At 42.6% G+C, this 16879-nt stretch overlaps 1 protein-coding gene across 4 annotated transcripts; it reads left to right on the plus strand.

Annotated features, from left to right (window-relative positions):
* The first annotated feature begins 891 nt into the window (after positions 1 to 891).
* On the plus strand, positions 892 to 3520 carry LOC147618049 (diphthamide synthesis DPH2 family protein). Of its 4 annotated transcripts, XM_086775288.1 has the most exons (3): positions 892 to 2300; positions 2896 to 3018; positions 3157 to 3520. In XM_086775288.1, exon 1 carries the CDS (start codon positions 929 to 931, stop codon positions 2219 to 2221), a length of 1293 nt encoding a protein of 430 aa, XP_086631414.1. In that variant the 5' UTR covers positions 892 to 928; the 3' UTR covers positions 2222 to 2300; positions 2896 to 3018; positions 3157 to 3520. The 4 variants fall into 4 exon arrangements, with proteins under 4 accessions (XP_086631414.1, XP_086631413.1, XP_086631416.1 ...); XM_086775287.1 differs by having other exon boundaries at positions 2896 to 3520; XM_086775290.1 differs by lacking the exon at positions 2896 to 3018.
* Positions 3521 to 16879: the final 13359 nt, after the last annotated feature.

The raw sequence follows: 16879 nt of genomic DNA on the forward strand, positions 1-16879 counted from the left end.
CCCTTTAACATTTAATTTTTTAATAAAAACTTGAACAAGGCTTGCACATACATACATACATTTTTTTACCTTGTAACCTTTGTTATGCTTCATGGAATCCGGACCACCTCTATGCTTGGGCTCTGTGAGATGACTAATTCCCAATTCTTTTTGGTTGAGTAACAATGATTCTTATCGTTTTGTGAACTCCCCTAAAAAAGAAGTGAATGGTTTCCCCCATGCATTCTATCCAGTTCACTCCTAGTCATTCAACCCCACTGGCCATTCTACCCAGTTCACTCCTAGTCATTCAACCACTTGCCATTCATGTGAGTTGTAAAAGTCTAATTAACTAGCCCCCCACCTTTGAAATTATTCCCTTCAACCGTTGAGATTTTCTCTCTAACATTTAATTTTTAAATCAAAACTTGAGCAAGGCTTGCACTTTTTCCCCATAATTTTGTCTCTCTCTCTCTCTCTCTCTCTTCTAAAGGCGGGTGTCCGGGCAGCAGAAAGGTAGTGTAAGTGTCTCCTCTTTTACACACACACCCGCCTTAGAGAGAGAGGCGTAACGTCGACTTAATGATCTAGAGAGACTAATCGACAGGGAAGACTTGAACCTAGGTGGATCCATGTCAACCCAAGGGCAATTCCACTAGCCCCTTATGCCTCACGATGGGTGGTAGAAAGGTAGTGTAATTGTCCTCTTTTACACACACACCCGCCTTAGAGAGAGAGGCTTAACATTGATTTAATGATCTAGAGAGTGTTAGCCTGGAAGTCCCTGGTGTGAACAACCCTACACATGGTGCACTTTTTACCATGTGCTCTCGTGGCAGGGAGAGAGAGAGGGTGTTTCCACGCAATTTTGGGTGAATATGATTGATATATCAACAAAGAGAAATTTTCCACCCGAATCATTTTCATTTTCAACCTTGGAAGCTCACACATGGAGTCTCTAGCCCTCACAAACCCTAACCCTAGCGACGGCAACGGCAGCCATAACAAAGCAGCACCGCGGCGCTTTGTCAGGCAACAGGTGCCAGACGCCATCGCTAACGATCCCGCGCTGAGGACGGCGATGGCCGTCCTCCCGAGCCACTACAACCTGGAGATTCCGAAGACGGTGTGGCGGATCCGGCAGGCCAACGCCAAGCGTGTGGCTCTGCAGCTGCCGGAGGGCCTTCTCATGTTCGCCCTGCCCCTCTGCGATATTCTGGAGAGCTTCGCCGGCGTCGAGGAGTGCTTCGTTCTTGGAGATGTTACCTATGGGGCCTGCTGCGTCGACGACTTCTCTGCCTCAACGCTTGGCGCCGACTTCCTGGTACACTATGGCCATAGCTGCCTCGTCCCCATCGACCACTCTAATATCCCATGCCTTTATGTGTTTGTAGAGATCCAGATCGATGTCTTGCATCTTGTTGAAACTGTTAAACTGAATTTCCGTCAAGAGGATAAGCTCGCCCTCGCCGGAACCATACAGTTTAGCCCTGCAGTACATGCTGCCAAGGTGGCTCTGGCCGGTCACTTCGCGGGGGTCGTCGTGCCGCAGGCCAAACCCCTTTCTGCAGGAGAAGTTTTGGGCTGCACTGCCCCTTCAATGCCCCTAGGCTCCGCCGATGCTGTTGTCTTTGTTGCCGATGGTAGGTTTCACTTGGAGGCTTTCATGATTGCAAACCCTAACATCAAGGCTTTTAGGTACGACCCCTACTCCAAGGTACTATCTCTAGAGGAGTACGACCATCGTGGCATGAGAGAGGCACGCCGTAAAGTGATTGAACGAGCGGGTGGCATTGGAAAACAGTGGGGTGTTGTCCTAGGGACCCTTGGTCGCCAGGGAAACCCTAAAGTCCTGGCACATGTCGAGGAGTGTCTTGCTGCACGGGAGATAAACTACAGTGTTTTCTTAATATCCGAGCTCTCACCTTCAAAGATCTCTTTGTTTGAAGATGCTGTCGATGTGTGGGTGCAAATCGCTTGTCCGAGATTGTCCATTGATTGGGGAGAGGCCTTTACCAAGCCCCTCCTCACCCCTTATGAGGCAGAAGTGGCCCTCGGGTTTGTGGATCCTTGGTGGAGCAAGACTTGTTCCTCTTGTGCGTGCAAGGAAGCCAAGTGTGATTCTCACGATTGTAAAATCCAAGAAGAATCTCAAGTGTATCCAATGGATTATTATGCACGGGATGGTGGCTCTTGGAACTCGTCTTACGCCCCTAAACCACGTACCAGGAGAGTCTTTTAGGTGGTGCACAACACCAGTTTTTGGTAATGCAGAGCTTTGCAGAAGGTCCTATGCATACTCGTAAGCGCGGAGAAAGCAGGTATGCGCCTGTGCTCTACTTGTGGATGGTTTTCCTTCTTTTTGGGGGGGGGCGGGGGGCATACATAGGAGTATTTTTCCTGCTGATTCTTGCTACTACTCTGGTCATAGGTGGTAGGTTGTTGGATTTGGGAGTAATTTTCGCAAAGAAAACTAATCTGTTTCTTCCTTGTACCTCGTTTTGGATTGTGCTGTATCTTTAATGAACTGTCCTAATTCTTGGTGGGGCGCATTGGGGGCGTTTCCACTGTAAATATGGACAAAGATTATAGGTCATCTGGCCTGCGGTGATTTTAGATGAATGTGCATGAGTGCTCGTACATTCACAAAGGCATTCCGCACAATTATAATTGAAATGTTCTAGTAGGTTCATAAGTGCCTTCCCATAACAATAAGTGTTTTGACATAGTCTTTCTTTGTGTGTGCCCAAATTTTTGTGGTGCTGTACTCAGGCTTTAACTATACAAAGGTCACTTGGAGTTGTAGCCACTTAATATAGGCATGCATGATTGCTCATATGTTCATGGAGCTCGCTTTGAAGTAGTCCTTTCTGACATCTTTCTTCTTTATTGCGCTGTAACTTGTGATATCCTCAGATTAAGGTGTACTGATGGCAAAACTTTTATGGTCCATCTTGAATTTCCCAATGCTTACATGGTGGATTAAGGAGATGATTTTGCAACCTCGTCTTTGCCCCTCGACAGTCTACATGTGTACATGTAATTGACCATGATATTGTCTAGTTGGTAAATTATTATAATCTGGTTCCATGTACGTTTTGGATGAAAGGAGACTGCATTGCTTTTCTTTTGATCCAAGTACAGTTGCTCACACATTACATGTGATTATAATTGTAGTTTACCACGTGGAAATTTCAAATTCCCTGATATTCCAAATCAAGATCGAGTAGGGTTTGTTTCAGTGGCTATTTTGAACAATGGCAAAATGCTCGATGCTCGTATTGGTTGAGGATGTAATAGTTCTACTAGTTGGCTCGGGTGGGAGCTGTTCCTAGAATTACCTCTGTATTCTTTTATGTGAAGTAGTGAGTTCTAAACTCCTTCGGGGACGAAGTACGCTCTGTGTAACTGCTGAAACCAATGAATTTAAATGCCCCTTCTAAATAAGTTTATGTACACACGTAATCTCCTTGGGGGAAGAAAGTATGCTGTGTGTAACTGCTGAAACACAATGAATGTAAATGTCCTTTTTTTTCCCACACACTAAACGTCGCATTGTACGGGCTTCTCTCTGTAGCACCCATGGCACGGGAGATAAATCACAGCGTTTTCTTAACATCAGAACTCTCACCTAGCGTTTACATTCAACACAGGCATTCATCTTCTTCCTACATGGCTGCTTGCATAAGCTTGCAGTGTTAATGTAGAGTTGTAAGTACTAGAAGACCTCAAGCATTCTATTGCCTCTTGCTTGGAATAGTGGTTGAATGATCAATTGCCTAGCATTTCAGAAAAGGTCACTAAACCAAATTCTTGATGCAATAAATGAAGCAATTTCTTGAACCGTCCAAGATGAACCGAGAAATAATGTGAAGGCAAAAATGAATTGGCTGACTGATGTCTTTGGCATGGAATTCTACCAATACCAGATTTGGGGTGCAAGGTTATCTAGTGAAGAAGCTACATGTAAGTCACCAGTTCTCATTAGTACTTGGGCGTTTGACACGAAGACATGGAGAAGGTTTTATATAGCCTGCTCAAGGTTACAACACAGATGGATCGTTCAAGCTTTATATCTCTGCACCCTAGCCCCCAAGATGATGCAGGGGAAGGTATTGAGGGAGCTCATTTAAAGCATAAAAATAGACCGATGATATGTAATCAGAAAAGAACGCCCATATCGTGTTAAAAGCAAGTGACAGCCTGTTTCAGTAGCCCAGGATGGAATACAACTGCACGAGTCCCACTTTGAGCAAGCCTAATTTCTTGCATGAGGGCCTAGTTGATTTCAGCGCTGTTGAGTGAGAAATAGGCGAATATGTGCTTGCTGGTTTATGTTTTTCTGAGAGCAGAGGCCTCACTGCACGTTGTGCATGCATAAGAAACACAAGCCAAAAAAAGGTACAAAGGAAGATGTAAACAAGCTAGCAGAGGAGCCAGCGTTTTAGGCAATGGTAGCTATAGTGCATTGTTCTGACACTCGGAGATGTTTCTTTCTGCAATAGAGGATTGGTCTCTCTTTCTTGGAACTTGCTTTGACGTACTGACTATGGCAGTGCTAGAATTCAGATATCCAGACCACTGTTATGGAAGCGTGCTCTGTTTCTTATTTGAACATCAAACTTACCATGCTTCATGTTTCAAATAGTCGCAGGGTTTGGGCCTTATTGTTGAGCTCTTCTCAATCATTGCATGTTTCATTTTCAAGGCGGTAGCATTGCTTATGGACACCCCTTCTTCACAACATGCAATGACTCAATATTAGGGGCTTGGATTTGTTCTTTTGCTGTTCTGCTTTTTGGCGACATTCCGTCTTCATTATGTCAATCTGTTTAGGATATGACCCCTCTCTTTACAGCATGCCATGGTTTAATTGCTAGCAATTTTAGGGTTTCCATTAAGCATGCATCCATTCTTATGAACATGAAATGTCTCCTTTCAAGGAAGGCACTGTTAGGAGTGTTATTAGATATAGGTATCTGTTCTTTCCAATGTGTCATGCTTTATTTTGACAAAAAGCACCAAAATAAAGCACTAGTAGAATTGTTGTTGGACACATGTCATGCATCGATTTGATAAGCAATGCTAGGGGTAATGTTCTTATGAATATGGATCTGATCATGCCATATAGTGTGGAGTTGCCTTTGTCAAGGTTACCCTTGAACATGCATCTGTGCTTTTAGGCATGCCATGATTCATTGCTAGGAGTTATAATTGTTAGGTTCACTATGTTAACCACTCGTAGGTTAACATGATTTCACCTGCCCCACCTATCGTAAGGCACTTTGCCATCTTACCTGCTTGAATAGACACTTATCTTTTGTAAGACGGCGTTGGAATGTATAAAGTGGTCTTACCTCGAGCTTAATATCAAATGGGAAAAGTCTAAGTACTTCGTGTACATACCTCGAGCTTTTCATTGTGTTGAGCCAACAAATAGCTTAGCCATTGTGATTAGGAGAGTGGAATCCATTCCAAAAACATGAGCATTAAGCTCCATTAGGTATGCGTTAGAGTGGGATAGTTAATTGTGTCTAGCATCTTAGAAGCATGCAAATCCAACAAAAAATAATAAAAAAACTCTTAGTTACTAGTATAACCACCATTAGCTAGGATTAAGACCTTAATCATCCCTCATCAAGTCTAAAAAGTCTAAAAAAAGTCAAACTAGCTCTCGAGTTGGGGGGACACGAGTCTATAGTCTTGCGAAAAAAGACGTGAATCTAGATACATGACACATGACATTGTAGAGATGTGAGTCTAGAGGTAGGTATACCTATTGCTGTACCAATCCATTATTACTATCTTAAAGACTTGTAAAGATATACCTACCTATGTTCTTTAAAGGTTTTCTTATCATACAAACTATACCAGCTACACCTTTCAAGAAACTTACCTCCTTATGTCCTTTAAGCATTTTCTTGTCATATAATCTATACCAACTATATATCTCAAGGAAAATTCTTGTCCTTTGTAATTATTGGAGCATTAAAGTATAATTATTACTCAATAATTACACACCAACCTTGTCATAAGTCTATTACAAAAAAGTACGTATCCCAAGTAGGCATATTTCATAAAAATAAATCATGTGAGCTTAGTTTATACAAAAAAGGCGTGAGCCTACGTACAAGAACCTCTAGATGTGAGCTTGGAGATGTGAATGTGGACACGTGAACTTGCAGATGTGAGCCTGGACACGTGAGTCTAGAGGCGTGAACTTAGAGATGTGAGTCCATGAAAAAAAAGAGGTTAAAAAATAAAAACACTCAAAACTAAACAAAGCTTATTGTTTTGTTTTAACAAAAAAAATATATTTTTTTTCATAGCTTGAGTAGAATAGGCATTTGAAATCAATTTCAGACTTGCTTCAGGAAGCACTAGAGAGTGATTTGAACTAACTATTGGAAACGACAATACAGTTGACTACAGTGCATCAAACCACAGTTTCTCAAACTCATTGGGCTTTTGGTCCCAACAAATGATCAACACTTACTAGAGCATTTCCTTGTTAAGAATGTAAAATTTCTTTGAATCCATCTCCAACAAGAAGCTTTGGGAAAAAAGGAGCCAACTAAACACAAATGTGGCCAGAGGAACAACAGAACATCTAGAGACAAGAGCCTCCAACGATCCTTCAAGCTGTAGGTTCACTAAAACTAGCTTTATAATTAGCGCCATAAACTTCATGAAAAGGGCACTAAACCATTCTATTTTTAGGCGAAGTTCTCCAATGAAGGAGCAGAAGAAGGACCAAGAACATAAAGATTCATTCCCAACAAGCAGCACAATTGGGACATGTCTTCTTTGATATACCATTAGGGAGGATAAGTACTCCACAAAACACCGAACAAAATGCACGAATAGTGCAAGAGTAAGAGTCCTAGCTTCTCATGGAGCCCAATATAGAAGCTTCTTTACTACGAAAATAAGTTCTAGTTCTTCTTCGTTTGGACCACGAACATGAAACAAGGGGAAGGGTAAAGAGTCAATTTTTGAGACTATCTCAAACCAAAGGGATCCATAAGGGCATTCACATAATGTGTCCTCATAGTAGCTGTAGCAAGCCCGCAACCTCAAACCTAGGCTAGTAAAGGATAAGTGCTATTGGAAACTGCACAACCCAACCTCATGGGGCAATAAATCCCTAATCTTGAAATAGAGGGTTTTGTGCAACCACCCTTATATTCCACTGCCACATCTGAATATGCAGAAGGCATGCTTAAGACGGCATTTGAATTGGAAAGGGGGTTGCCATAAACCTGATACCTAGAGGCTCAAAGTTGGACAAAGCAAAGCTAATCCACATCTCAAGGATGATAACCACATTTAATAGAGCTAGAGATCCCATTCAATATCTAGAGAAATTCATTTGTGAGGCCATGGGAAGGATTGAGAATCCCACCAAGATCTATTCATTCGAACTTTGCCTCGAAGGGTAAAGCAAGCTAGTGGTTTTAGGTCTCCAAACCCACATGAAACGGCCATCTATGAGGTCTCGAGACACACTTTCATCGTGCTATTTTGGCCAATGGAGCCAGATGGAGCCTCATTGTTGTACAAATCTATAACCTAAGCAGGAGCAGGGAGAAACAATATGAGATTACATTGCTAGAACTAAGTATCTCCATATGAGATGAAGCCCTTCCACCATGAACGACTAGACAATGCCTTAATATCGCTCATTGATTGATTTATGATGGGTCTCAAGAGCAAGAGGCCTCATGACCATCTCTCATTGATTGATTTATGATGGGTCTCAAGAGCAAGAGGCCTCATGACCATCTCTATATATCTAGGATTGATGAGTGTTGTTCGTGAGGCAATAGACTTAGTAGACAATCTCCAAGACAAGAAAATAGAAGTCGTTCACACATAGGGGACATATCATCCAAAGCCTCAATGGCTAAGGGTGCCCAACCAACACTATCTAGAGTCTTAGTTAAGGACATGATCATGGATGAGATGGCAAAAAAGCTACTCAATTGATTAGGCCAGTAATTGGTAGGGTCAGCACCACCAAAGAAAAAAGGGCAACTCAAGCCAGGTCCTCACATTTAATTCCACGGAGAGATATGGTTTGATGTGCGATATGCCACTAAAACCAAGCACGGAGTGTCCACCTGCTAAGGCCTAGATAACAAGAGTATTATGCTTATTGCCAGCACCATCGTAACAACGACACAACCCATTGTTGTTGGTACTAGGGAAACCCAACACAATAACCTATGCTGCTCTTGGTGTGCCAAAGCAACCCCACTAGCCCTACTACCCATACGAAATGCTTCTCAATTGGCACATAATCCAATGCCCATTTATCAGAACCCTATACCAAGAGGTATGTACATATATCACCATCAATGCTATACCCATCTCCAGTGTTACCACCCTGGTTGGTTTCTCCTAGAGTTGCACCAGTACAATATTACAAGGTAGCCTTGCCAATGGACTCTGAGAGTTTAAAACATGAGATCTATGAGTCATATGAGAAGTATGACTTATACCATGGATATCCTGAACAATCCCTAGCCATTGACTATGCCTCCTTATTTTTGAAACCATGATGCAACAAAGAGTAAGAGACTGAGTAACATGTCATGCATGCCACCTCTCCAATGTTTTCATTGTAAGGGCCCACATCATGTTTTTGAGTGTCCTCATAGAGCTGTTGCACCACCAAGTGCTCCATCCCTGAGCCTAGTGTGGTCAAACCCCAATGACATTCCATATACGGCGGGACATGTTACAAGTGTGGATTTGAATATGTGCTTTTAAGGATTGTCCCAATAGAGTGACAAACCACCCCATCGAGATGACAGGGGCATCAACCATTGTAACAAGACTTAACTTGTTAAAAGCGTACACAAAGGGCTTATTGATATAGTCTCCCCCCTTAATGCCATCACAAGGATGCAGGACCAAGACAAGGAAGTTGCCAAACATCTAAGGCAACTAAGAAGCAAAAAGCTAAGTCTTCAATCTCAAAGCCAGTAGTCAAAGAGCTTGAGGCATAAGCCTCAAAGGCTGTGGGGCAGCCCTTGAAAAGGACAAAGAGCCTAAGGCATAAGCCCCAAAGGCTGTGGTAGTCCCTGAAAAGTCTAAAGGGTCGGAACTAGAGGTCCAAAAAAGAAGAAAACCTCATAGAGTAGCAAAAACGCAATAGACGATCAATTGTCAAGGGCAATAACATCGTGACCTTTGAAAGTGGTTCAGATGATAGCTCCAAAGCTACCTTCCTCATGCGATCTCCTGCTCTCAAACTAACTCTTCCCAAAGAGAAGAAACCTATTGACTACACAAACCTTCCAAAGAAACTCAAAGAGTGTCTTGACTTCGTGCTAGAGAAGGAGTAAATAAAACAAGCCCAAACGCTTGTAAGGAAGGCGTAAATTGAACAACTAGAGCCAGTACTTGAGCAAGTGGTCAAGTACAAGCCACTGACCCCACTTGAGTGTATCCCTGATCCCATAGAACTAAAAAGGAAACCTTAGAGCATGACAAAAGTAGCTGAACCTGTGATCATTCTTAAAAGAAGCCATAAAGAGCCAGTTCTAGAGCCTCTGCCTCTCTGAAACTAATTCAACTAGATTTTGCATTGCTAGATGTAGTGGAGAAGGACTAAGTGGGAGGTGAAATTTGGCCTTTCATGGGTCATCATAGTCACCATAATATTTTCTCTAATGTGATAGGTGATGGCCCCATCAGCAAAGGCTCCATCTCTTAGGGAAGGATTAGTCTACGCATTGGTAGGTCCAAGCCCACCTCCAAGTGAGTACGAGCCAAGTGAGCATGAATATTGCATGAGGGACATAGTAGGATTGAATGGAAGATGCCCTTGATGTGATGATGTATTTTTGTGTGGATGTTGGTGGTGGGCTAGAAGAAGCCGAGATGCAAAATGATCCAATGATTCAAAAGTTACGAGAGAAAGTAGAGACTACTAAGAGTGCATTGGTAAAATCATAGGTAATTACATAGTCCTTTCAAACAATTAAGTATTTTCATCCCCATCATTTTTTGGGGGTAATTTTTGTCCTCTTTTGTAATAGGCTAATCTGGAGTAGGTTGTAGGATCATTATGAAGCCATGCTCCAGGAGTCATTTATTATGCACATGAAGAGTGAACAATATTTGTTCTCCATTCTATGACCACACCAAAGGTTTCTAGGCATAGCCATAGCTTGCTAGTTGTGGTTGATACGTGCAAGGGTTGTGGTCTTTCTTTTCTTGACGAGGACAATGTTGTTGTTGTTTACATTGCCATGTAAACACTAATACCATGCTTTTTGTTTTGCACACCTTTGTGCTCAAGGCAAGTGCCTCTTAAAGAGCTACAAAGCCATTCTTGTAGATTAAAGAGAAATGGTGGTGAAAGAGCTTGTATAGCTAGCCCGAGGGTTCCCAAAGAAGGTAAGAAATATTTAGACCAATACTAGACTAGTTCTTATCTGGTTGCTCCTTAGAGACACTTTGTGTAGGTATGTTGGCATTGCTCCATGTTGAACTACAGATAGAATACCTAAAAATTACCTAATAGTTGCTTAGTCGGATATATGTATCTTTGCTCAGTCGGATTGTTGCTCAGTCGGAATTCTACTCAGTCGGAGTTCTACTCAGTCGGATTATTGATCAGTCGGAGTTTGTTATGATTTGGTTAGTCGGATATTATCTGTTAATGTCTTGTGACATTCTAGTTACAACTGTCTAAAACTGTCTGAAGTCGCCTATTTATAGGGGCTTTGTAGTCGTCTTTTACAAGTAGTAAGAGAAGAAGGAGAAAGCAATGTATGAATCATCTTGATCAATCAATCATGGTACTTCAGTTCTGTTCTGTTATTCTCTATTTTCTTTAGCAAATCTTTGTTCAATCTGTGTTCTCTATGCTCTGTTGTGTTTAGTCTGATGTGGGAATTGAAGTTAGTGTTGCTTAATGGGGTTGTCTTTGCTGTGTCAGTAGTAGTTAGTTGTGTTGTGTTTGAGGACCCCAAACACATTGGCGATCCTGCTGGTCCCGTTCTGTTACGAGAGGGGAAATGAATGTCAGAGGGGGACAAAAGAGTAGGAAGGGTTTACTATACCAGGGCTCAGGCCCGAATTGGTAACCCTGACCCGTTTCATTATGCTGACGAGGGTGAAGATGATCAGGAACACCAAATCCCTGAAGAAATTGTTGTAGGCCAAGGGGGGGAAAGTTCAGTTGCACCAGAGAGGAGGCTCGTGGGGGGACTTCTAGGCGCCCTAATCCTGACAGGAAGGTCTGCAGGAGTTAGAAGGAGTCTTCAGTTCAACCCATTAAGGGGGGCTACCAGGCAAAGACCTAGGAAACCACCTCAGCCACATCCGATGGCTCAACAACTACCCAACCCCAGGGTGAAAGCAGCTAAATTCAGTGGAGGATCTAAGGAGGATGCTGATTGTCATGTAGCTCAGTTTGAGACAAAATGGGAAGCAAATGGGTATACTGTGTTGTACAATGATGCAGTTAAATTGCAGCAATTTGCAGCAACTCTAGAAGGGAAGGCCATGAGTTGGTTTAGCCAATATGGGATACCACACTTCCCAACATATGATGATCTTAGAACAGCCTTTTTACAGAGATTCAGGAAGGAAAAGACTCCAACAGACATTTTAAGAAAACTCCGAGACATCAGACAAAAGAAGATGCTTGTAGAGGACTATGCTCAGAAATTCAGAATTCTGGTTGAAAGGTTACAGGGAAATGAGAGACCCACCAATGAGATGCTGGCCGGTTATTTTCTGAAAGGCTTGAGAAGTGGGCTGAAAAATGCAGTGGCTAGCATTGATATTGCAGGTGGAATTAATGATTTGGTAATTGCAGCAGCTCGAGTAGAGAAAAGACTTGGAAGCTGCAAGGGCAAACACACCAGAAAGAATGATTCGGATTCCGATGACCAGCCAGAGTCAGCAGCAGATTCTGAGCAGGAGGATTCAGAAGTAGGATCCGACAGTGAGGAAGAAGAGGTGAAGACAAAGAAAAAGCACAAGACCAAAGCAAAGCAATCCAAAGAGGAGGATTTGGTAAGTAAATTAAGAAAGATAGGTTATTCTGTTGCAGCACCAAAAGAAAAGAAGTTCTGTGAAATTTGTGACAAGGATGGGCATACGACAGCTTTCTGTTGGTATAATCCCAAGAACAGGGGTCAGCCTACACCTTATGCAGGTAGAGGCAGAGGTGAGGTTGCAGTAAACCAGGCTGCTCCAACTAGGGGCAGAGGAGTATTTCAGAGAGCAAGATCTGATAGACTACCATGGAGGGAACAGGAAAACAATGAAGGAAGACAGGCAAGAGTCATGCCTTGTGTTTATTGTTCAGCACCAGATCATTGGATAGGGCCAAATTGTGCCTTATGGGTGAAACATAGAGAAGAAAGAGGTGTCCCAGTGCTTAGGAACAATCAAAATAACCAGCAGGGGCAGCAGCAACAACAGAATCAACCAGCAGCTCAAGCAAATGTAATCATTATTCAATTAGAGGATGAACAGGTACAGGTAGAGCAAGGTCCAAACATACAGGAGCAGCAAAGTAAAGAGCATATTGAGGATATTGAGGTATTGGCTGTTACCAGGTCTAAACAAAAGGGACCAATTGATTGGAAGGAACAAAAAGGCATCAGGGACCAGGTCCAAAGAAGAATTTTGAAACATCAGGACAAGCAAGAAGAATCGGAGTTGGAGGATGAAGAAGAGTTAGTTCTGCATCAGTCAGAAAGCATTGGGAAGATGAAGGATGAAAGGGACAAAGATTGGTTTGAGGTACTCATAAATTCTCCCTTGCAATTGTCATTAGATCAGTTGTTAGCTTTGGTTCCAGCATTTAAGGAAAGATTGCTTAAAAGACTTCAGGATCAGCAGTCAGGCGATAATCCGACTTTGGTTCCAGCAGTTAATAGCATTGATCCAGCAGATGTTGACTTTGTGGTTCCTGTCATTAAGGTTGAGTACCAGGGCAGGGTGTTTGATGAAGTTCTTTTGGATGGAGGATCAGGGGTTAACATTCTCCCTGAAATTGTATACAAAGAAATGGGTGCAGCAAGTTTAGCCCCAGCACCATTTCAGGTGAAAATGGCAGATCAGACCAGGGTGCAACCATTGGGAATTTTGAAGCAGCAGCAGGAAATTGAAGTTGCAGGTATGGGATTCTTGGTAAATTTTGTGGTAATCAGAATGTCAGAATCACTATCACCTTATGAAATGTTACTGGGTAGGCCTTGGTTTAGAATGGCTAAAGTTAAACAGGATTGGGGATTGAATGTGGTGGTTCTGACCAAGGGGAAAAAGAAGATTACTGTAACCATGCAGGGTAAGAGAAATATGTCTCTTAAAGAAAAGCCATTGTTTGCACAGACAATTAATCTTGCTGAAGAAATAGAAGATGATGAGGAGGAACAGTTTTTAATGGCTAATCCAACAGTGGTGCCATTATTTGATGTTGATGTAGAAAGAATATTGCAGCTTGTGGAAGATCAGAATCAGGAAGAGTCTGAGTTCTTGCCAGGTCAAGAGATTGAAGGGACAGTGTTCAGACAGTTGCTGGAACAGCAAACAGAGATTGCTACCAAGGAACAGATGGAACAAGAGCAAAAGGAGGCAGGAGAGATGGCTGTAAGGATTTATGACAAGAAGTATGGCACGTCCAGTCGGGTTAAAGAAGATGATCTTAAGGAATTGAATTTGGGTACAGATGCAGAACCAAGGATGGTGAAAGTAAGTGTGCAGGTGGAAGGACAATTTTTGGAGGATCTTTTGCAGTTGTTACAGGACTATATAGATGTCTTTGCTTGGGAGTATTCTCAGGTTAAGGGTATAGATCCTGCATTACATCAGCATCGGATTAATTTACGAACAGATGCAGTTCCAGTGGTGCAGCAAAGGTATAGGATGAATCCGAATTTTGCATTGCAGGTGAAGGAAGAAATAGATAAGTTGTTGGCAGTCGGGTTCATTAAACCTGTGAGCCAGGTGACATGGTTATCTCCAATAATTGTGGTGCCTAAGAAAAATGGGAAGCTGAGAGTATGTGTTGATTACAGGAAACTCAATGCAGCAACCATAACAGATCCTTTTCCAATGCCATTTTGTGATGCAGTGTTAGATGCTGTAGCAGGTCATGAAATGTATAGCTTTTTGGATGGTTTTTCAGGTTACAATCAGATTAGTGTTGCTGAGGAGGATCAGCATAAAACTGCTTTCATTACTGAGTTTGGTGCATATGATTTCACTGTCATGAGTTTTGGTTTGAAAAATGGACCACCATCCTTCAATTATGTGGCACATAAGGTTTTTGAGCCACACTTACAAGACTTCATGAGAGTATTTGTTGATGATTTCTCTGTTTTTGGTAAGAAGGACTTACATCTGCTGCATCTGAAGTTGTGTTTGGAGAGGTGTAGGCAGTTCAGACTGGTCTTGAACCCTTTCAAGAGTGTGATTGCTGTGAAGAGTGGGATTTTGTTGGGCCATGTGATCTCACAGGAAGGCATGGCAATTGATGTGAAGAAGGTTGAGGCTATTCAAACAGCAAAGTCTCCTACTAATGTGAAGGAAGTAATGAGGTTTGTGGGTCAGATCAAATGGCATGCCAGGTACCTCCGATATTTAGCCAATATTTGTGCACCATTGACACATTTAACTAAGAAGGATGTACCTTTTGTGTGGGCTGAGCCTCAAGAGAAGGCATTTCAATTGTTGAAGAAGATGGTAGCTGTTGCACCAGTTTTGCAGCCACCAGATTGGACTCTACCTTTCCATATTTTTGTTGATGCCTCAGATGTAGCATTAGGGGCAATTCTGATGCAGGAGAGGGTGAAAGGATGGTACAGGCCAGTATTTTATGCCAGTCGGATATTATCATCTGCAGAAAGGAATTATGCTGTGACTGAAAGAGAAGCTTTGGGGATGGTATATTCCTTGAATAAGTTCAGGCATTATTTGTTGGGGAACAGGGTAGTATTTCATGTGGATCACCAAGCCCTGCTGTATCTGATTAAGAAGCCATTGTTGACAGGTAGATTAGCCAGGTGGATGCTTTTGTTACAGGAATTTGACTTTGTGATTGTTCATACTCCAGGAAAAGAGCATGCTATTGCTGATTACTTTAGCAGGTTGGAAACTGGAGAAGCACCAAGTGGGGTGGATGATGATTTACCAGATGCCCCATTGTTTGAAGTTCAGGCTGCTGAGTCGGATTCCTGGTATGATCAGTTTTTGACATTTTTAACTGAGGGATTTATGCCCGTAAAATTTACTCCAGATCAGAGAAGGAAGTTTGCTTTGAAAAGTAGACCATTCTTAGTCATTGCTGGAGCGTTGTACAAAAAGGGAATTGACCAGGTGATAAGAAGATGTGTACCTGAGTATGAGCAGACGGCAGTAATTCAGGAAGCACATTCTGGAACAGCAGGAGGACATTTCTCAGGGGATATTACAGGAAAGAAAATATTGCAGGCTGGTTTGTGGTGGCCTACAGTTTTGAAAGATGCCCATGACTATGCCAAGAGCTGTGTAATTTGTCAAAAGCTTGGACAGCCAGATAATTCAGATAGGATATCAGATCATCCTATTTTGCCTTTGGAACCATTTCAGAAGTGGGGAATTGATTTTGTGGGACCTGTCAAGCCAACAACTCCAAGAGGTAACAGGTATATCCTTGTTGCTACTGATTATTGTACAAAATGGGCTGAGGCTGTAGCTCTGAAGGATAACAAGGCTGCAAGTGTTGCCAAGTTCTTGTATCACAACATCATGACCAGGTTTGGGTGTCCTGTAGAATTGGTCAGTGATAGGGGAACTCACTTTCTGAATGATGTAATTTCTGAACTAACAAGAACTCATATGATTATGCACAAAAAGTCTACAGCTTATCATCCCCAGGCCAATGGACAAGCTGAGAGTACCAACAAGACATTGGTAAGGATCCTCAAGAAGATTGTGCAGGATAACCAGAAAGATTGGGACTTGAAGCTGGACTCTGCTTTGTGGTCTTATAGAACAGCTTTTAAAGTTACAACAGGGATGACACCATTCAGGTTGGTATATGGATTAGAAGCAGTTGTGCCTATGGAATTTGTGGTACCAAGTTTAAGAGTAACTGCTGAGAAAATGTCTCCAAGTTTGTCAGTAAAGTACAGGAGCAGGTATTTGATGCAGTTGGAGGAGGACAGATTAGTTAGTTCTTACATCACTGAGGTGATTCAAAGAAGAAGACAGGCTTGGGTGAGTATGAATGTCAAATTTAAGGTGTTTCAGGTTGGTGATTGGGTGATGGTGTACAATTCTAGGTTGGGACCTCATCCTGGTAAGCTCACACTGAGATACAAAGGGCCTTATCAAATTGTTGAAGATCTGGGACAAGGAACCTTTATTGTGGCTGATGTTTTTGGAACTAGGGTTGAGAAACCAATTAATGGATTCAGGTTGAAAAAGTTTCAAGGAACACCACCACATTTGGATTGGGCAAGTTCAGCATTGATACAGGTGGACCAGGTGAAGATGGATCCAGAAGAAAGTCCGACAATACAGGGATATGGGTCTGCATCGGATTCGGACTCAGTCGGATTTTGCTGGGTCGGATCTCAGATAGTCGGAGTTTTTGAAAATTTTCACAATTTTGCATGGTGCCTTGATTTGAGGGGTGAGTGGACACTTAAGGAGAGTATCATTTCGAGGCAGCCAGAGTTTGATCGCACTTTTCGCGCGTACCAGCGTGTGCGAGTTCCTTTCTCTTCAGCGTCCATGCAAGACCACTCGCGCATTTTCTCTGCATTTTCCTTGCCCTCGCCTTTCACCATGCCGAAGGCTAAGAGTTCTGCAGGCATGCAACCACCAGCGGAGGACGAGCAGCGGGATGCTCTGAAGAAGAGGCTTCGTAGGAAGGGAGCAC

Source organism: Cibotium barometz, chromosome 35 (genome assembly GCF_041138505.1).
Source record: "Cibotium barometz isolate CiBa-2024 chromosome 35, ASM4113850v1, whole genome shotgun sequence".
NCBI classification, from domain to species: Eukaryota; Viridiplantae; Streptophyta; class Polypodiopsida; order Cyatheales; family Cibotiaceae; genus Cibotium; species Cibotium barometz.

Bases quoted from the DNA above. Each gene is read 5' to 3' on its own strand.
- LOC147618049 (XM_086775287.1), top strand. From the start codon at position 929: ATGGAGTCTCTAGCCCTCACAAACCCTAACCCTAGCGACGGCAACGGC.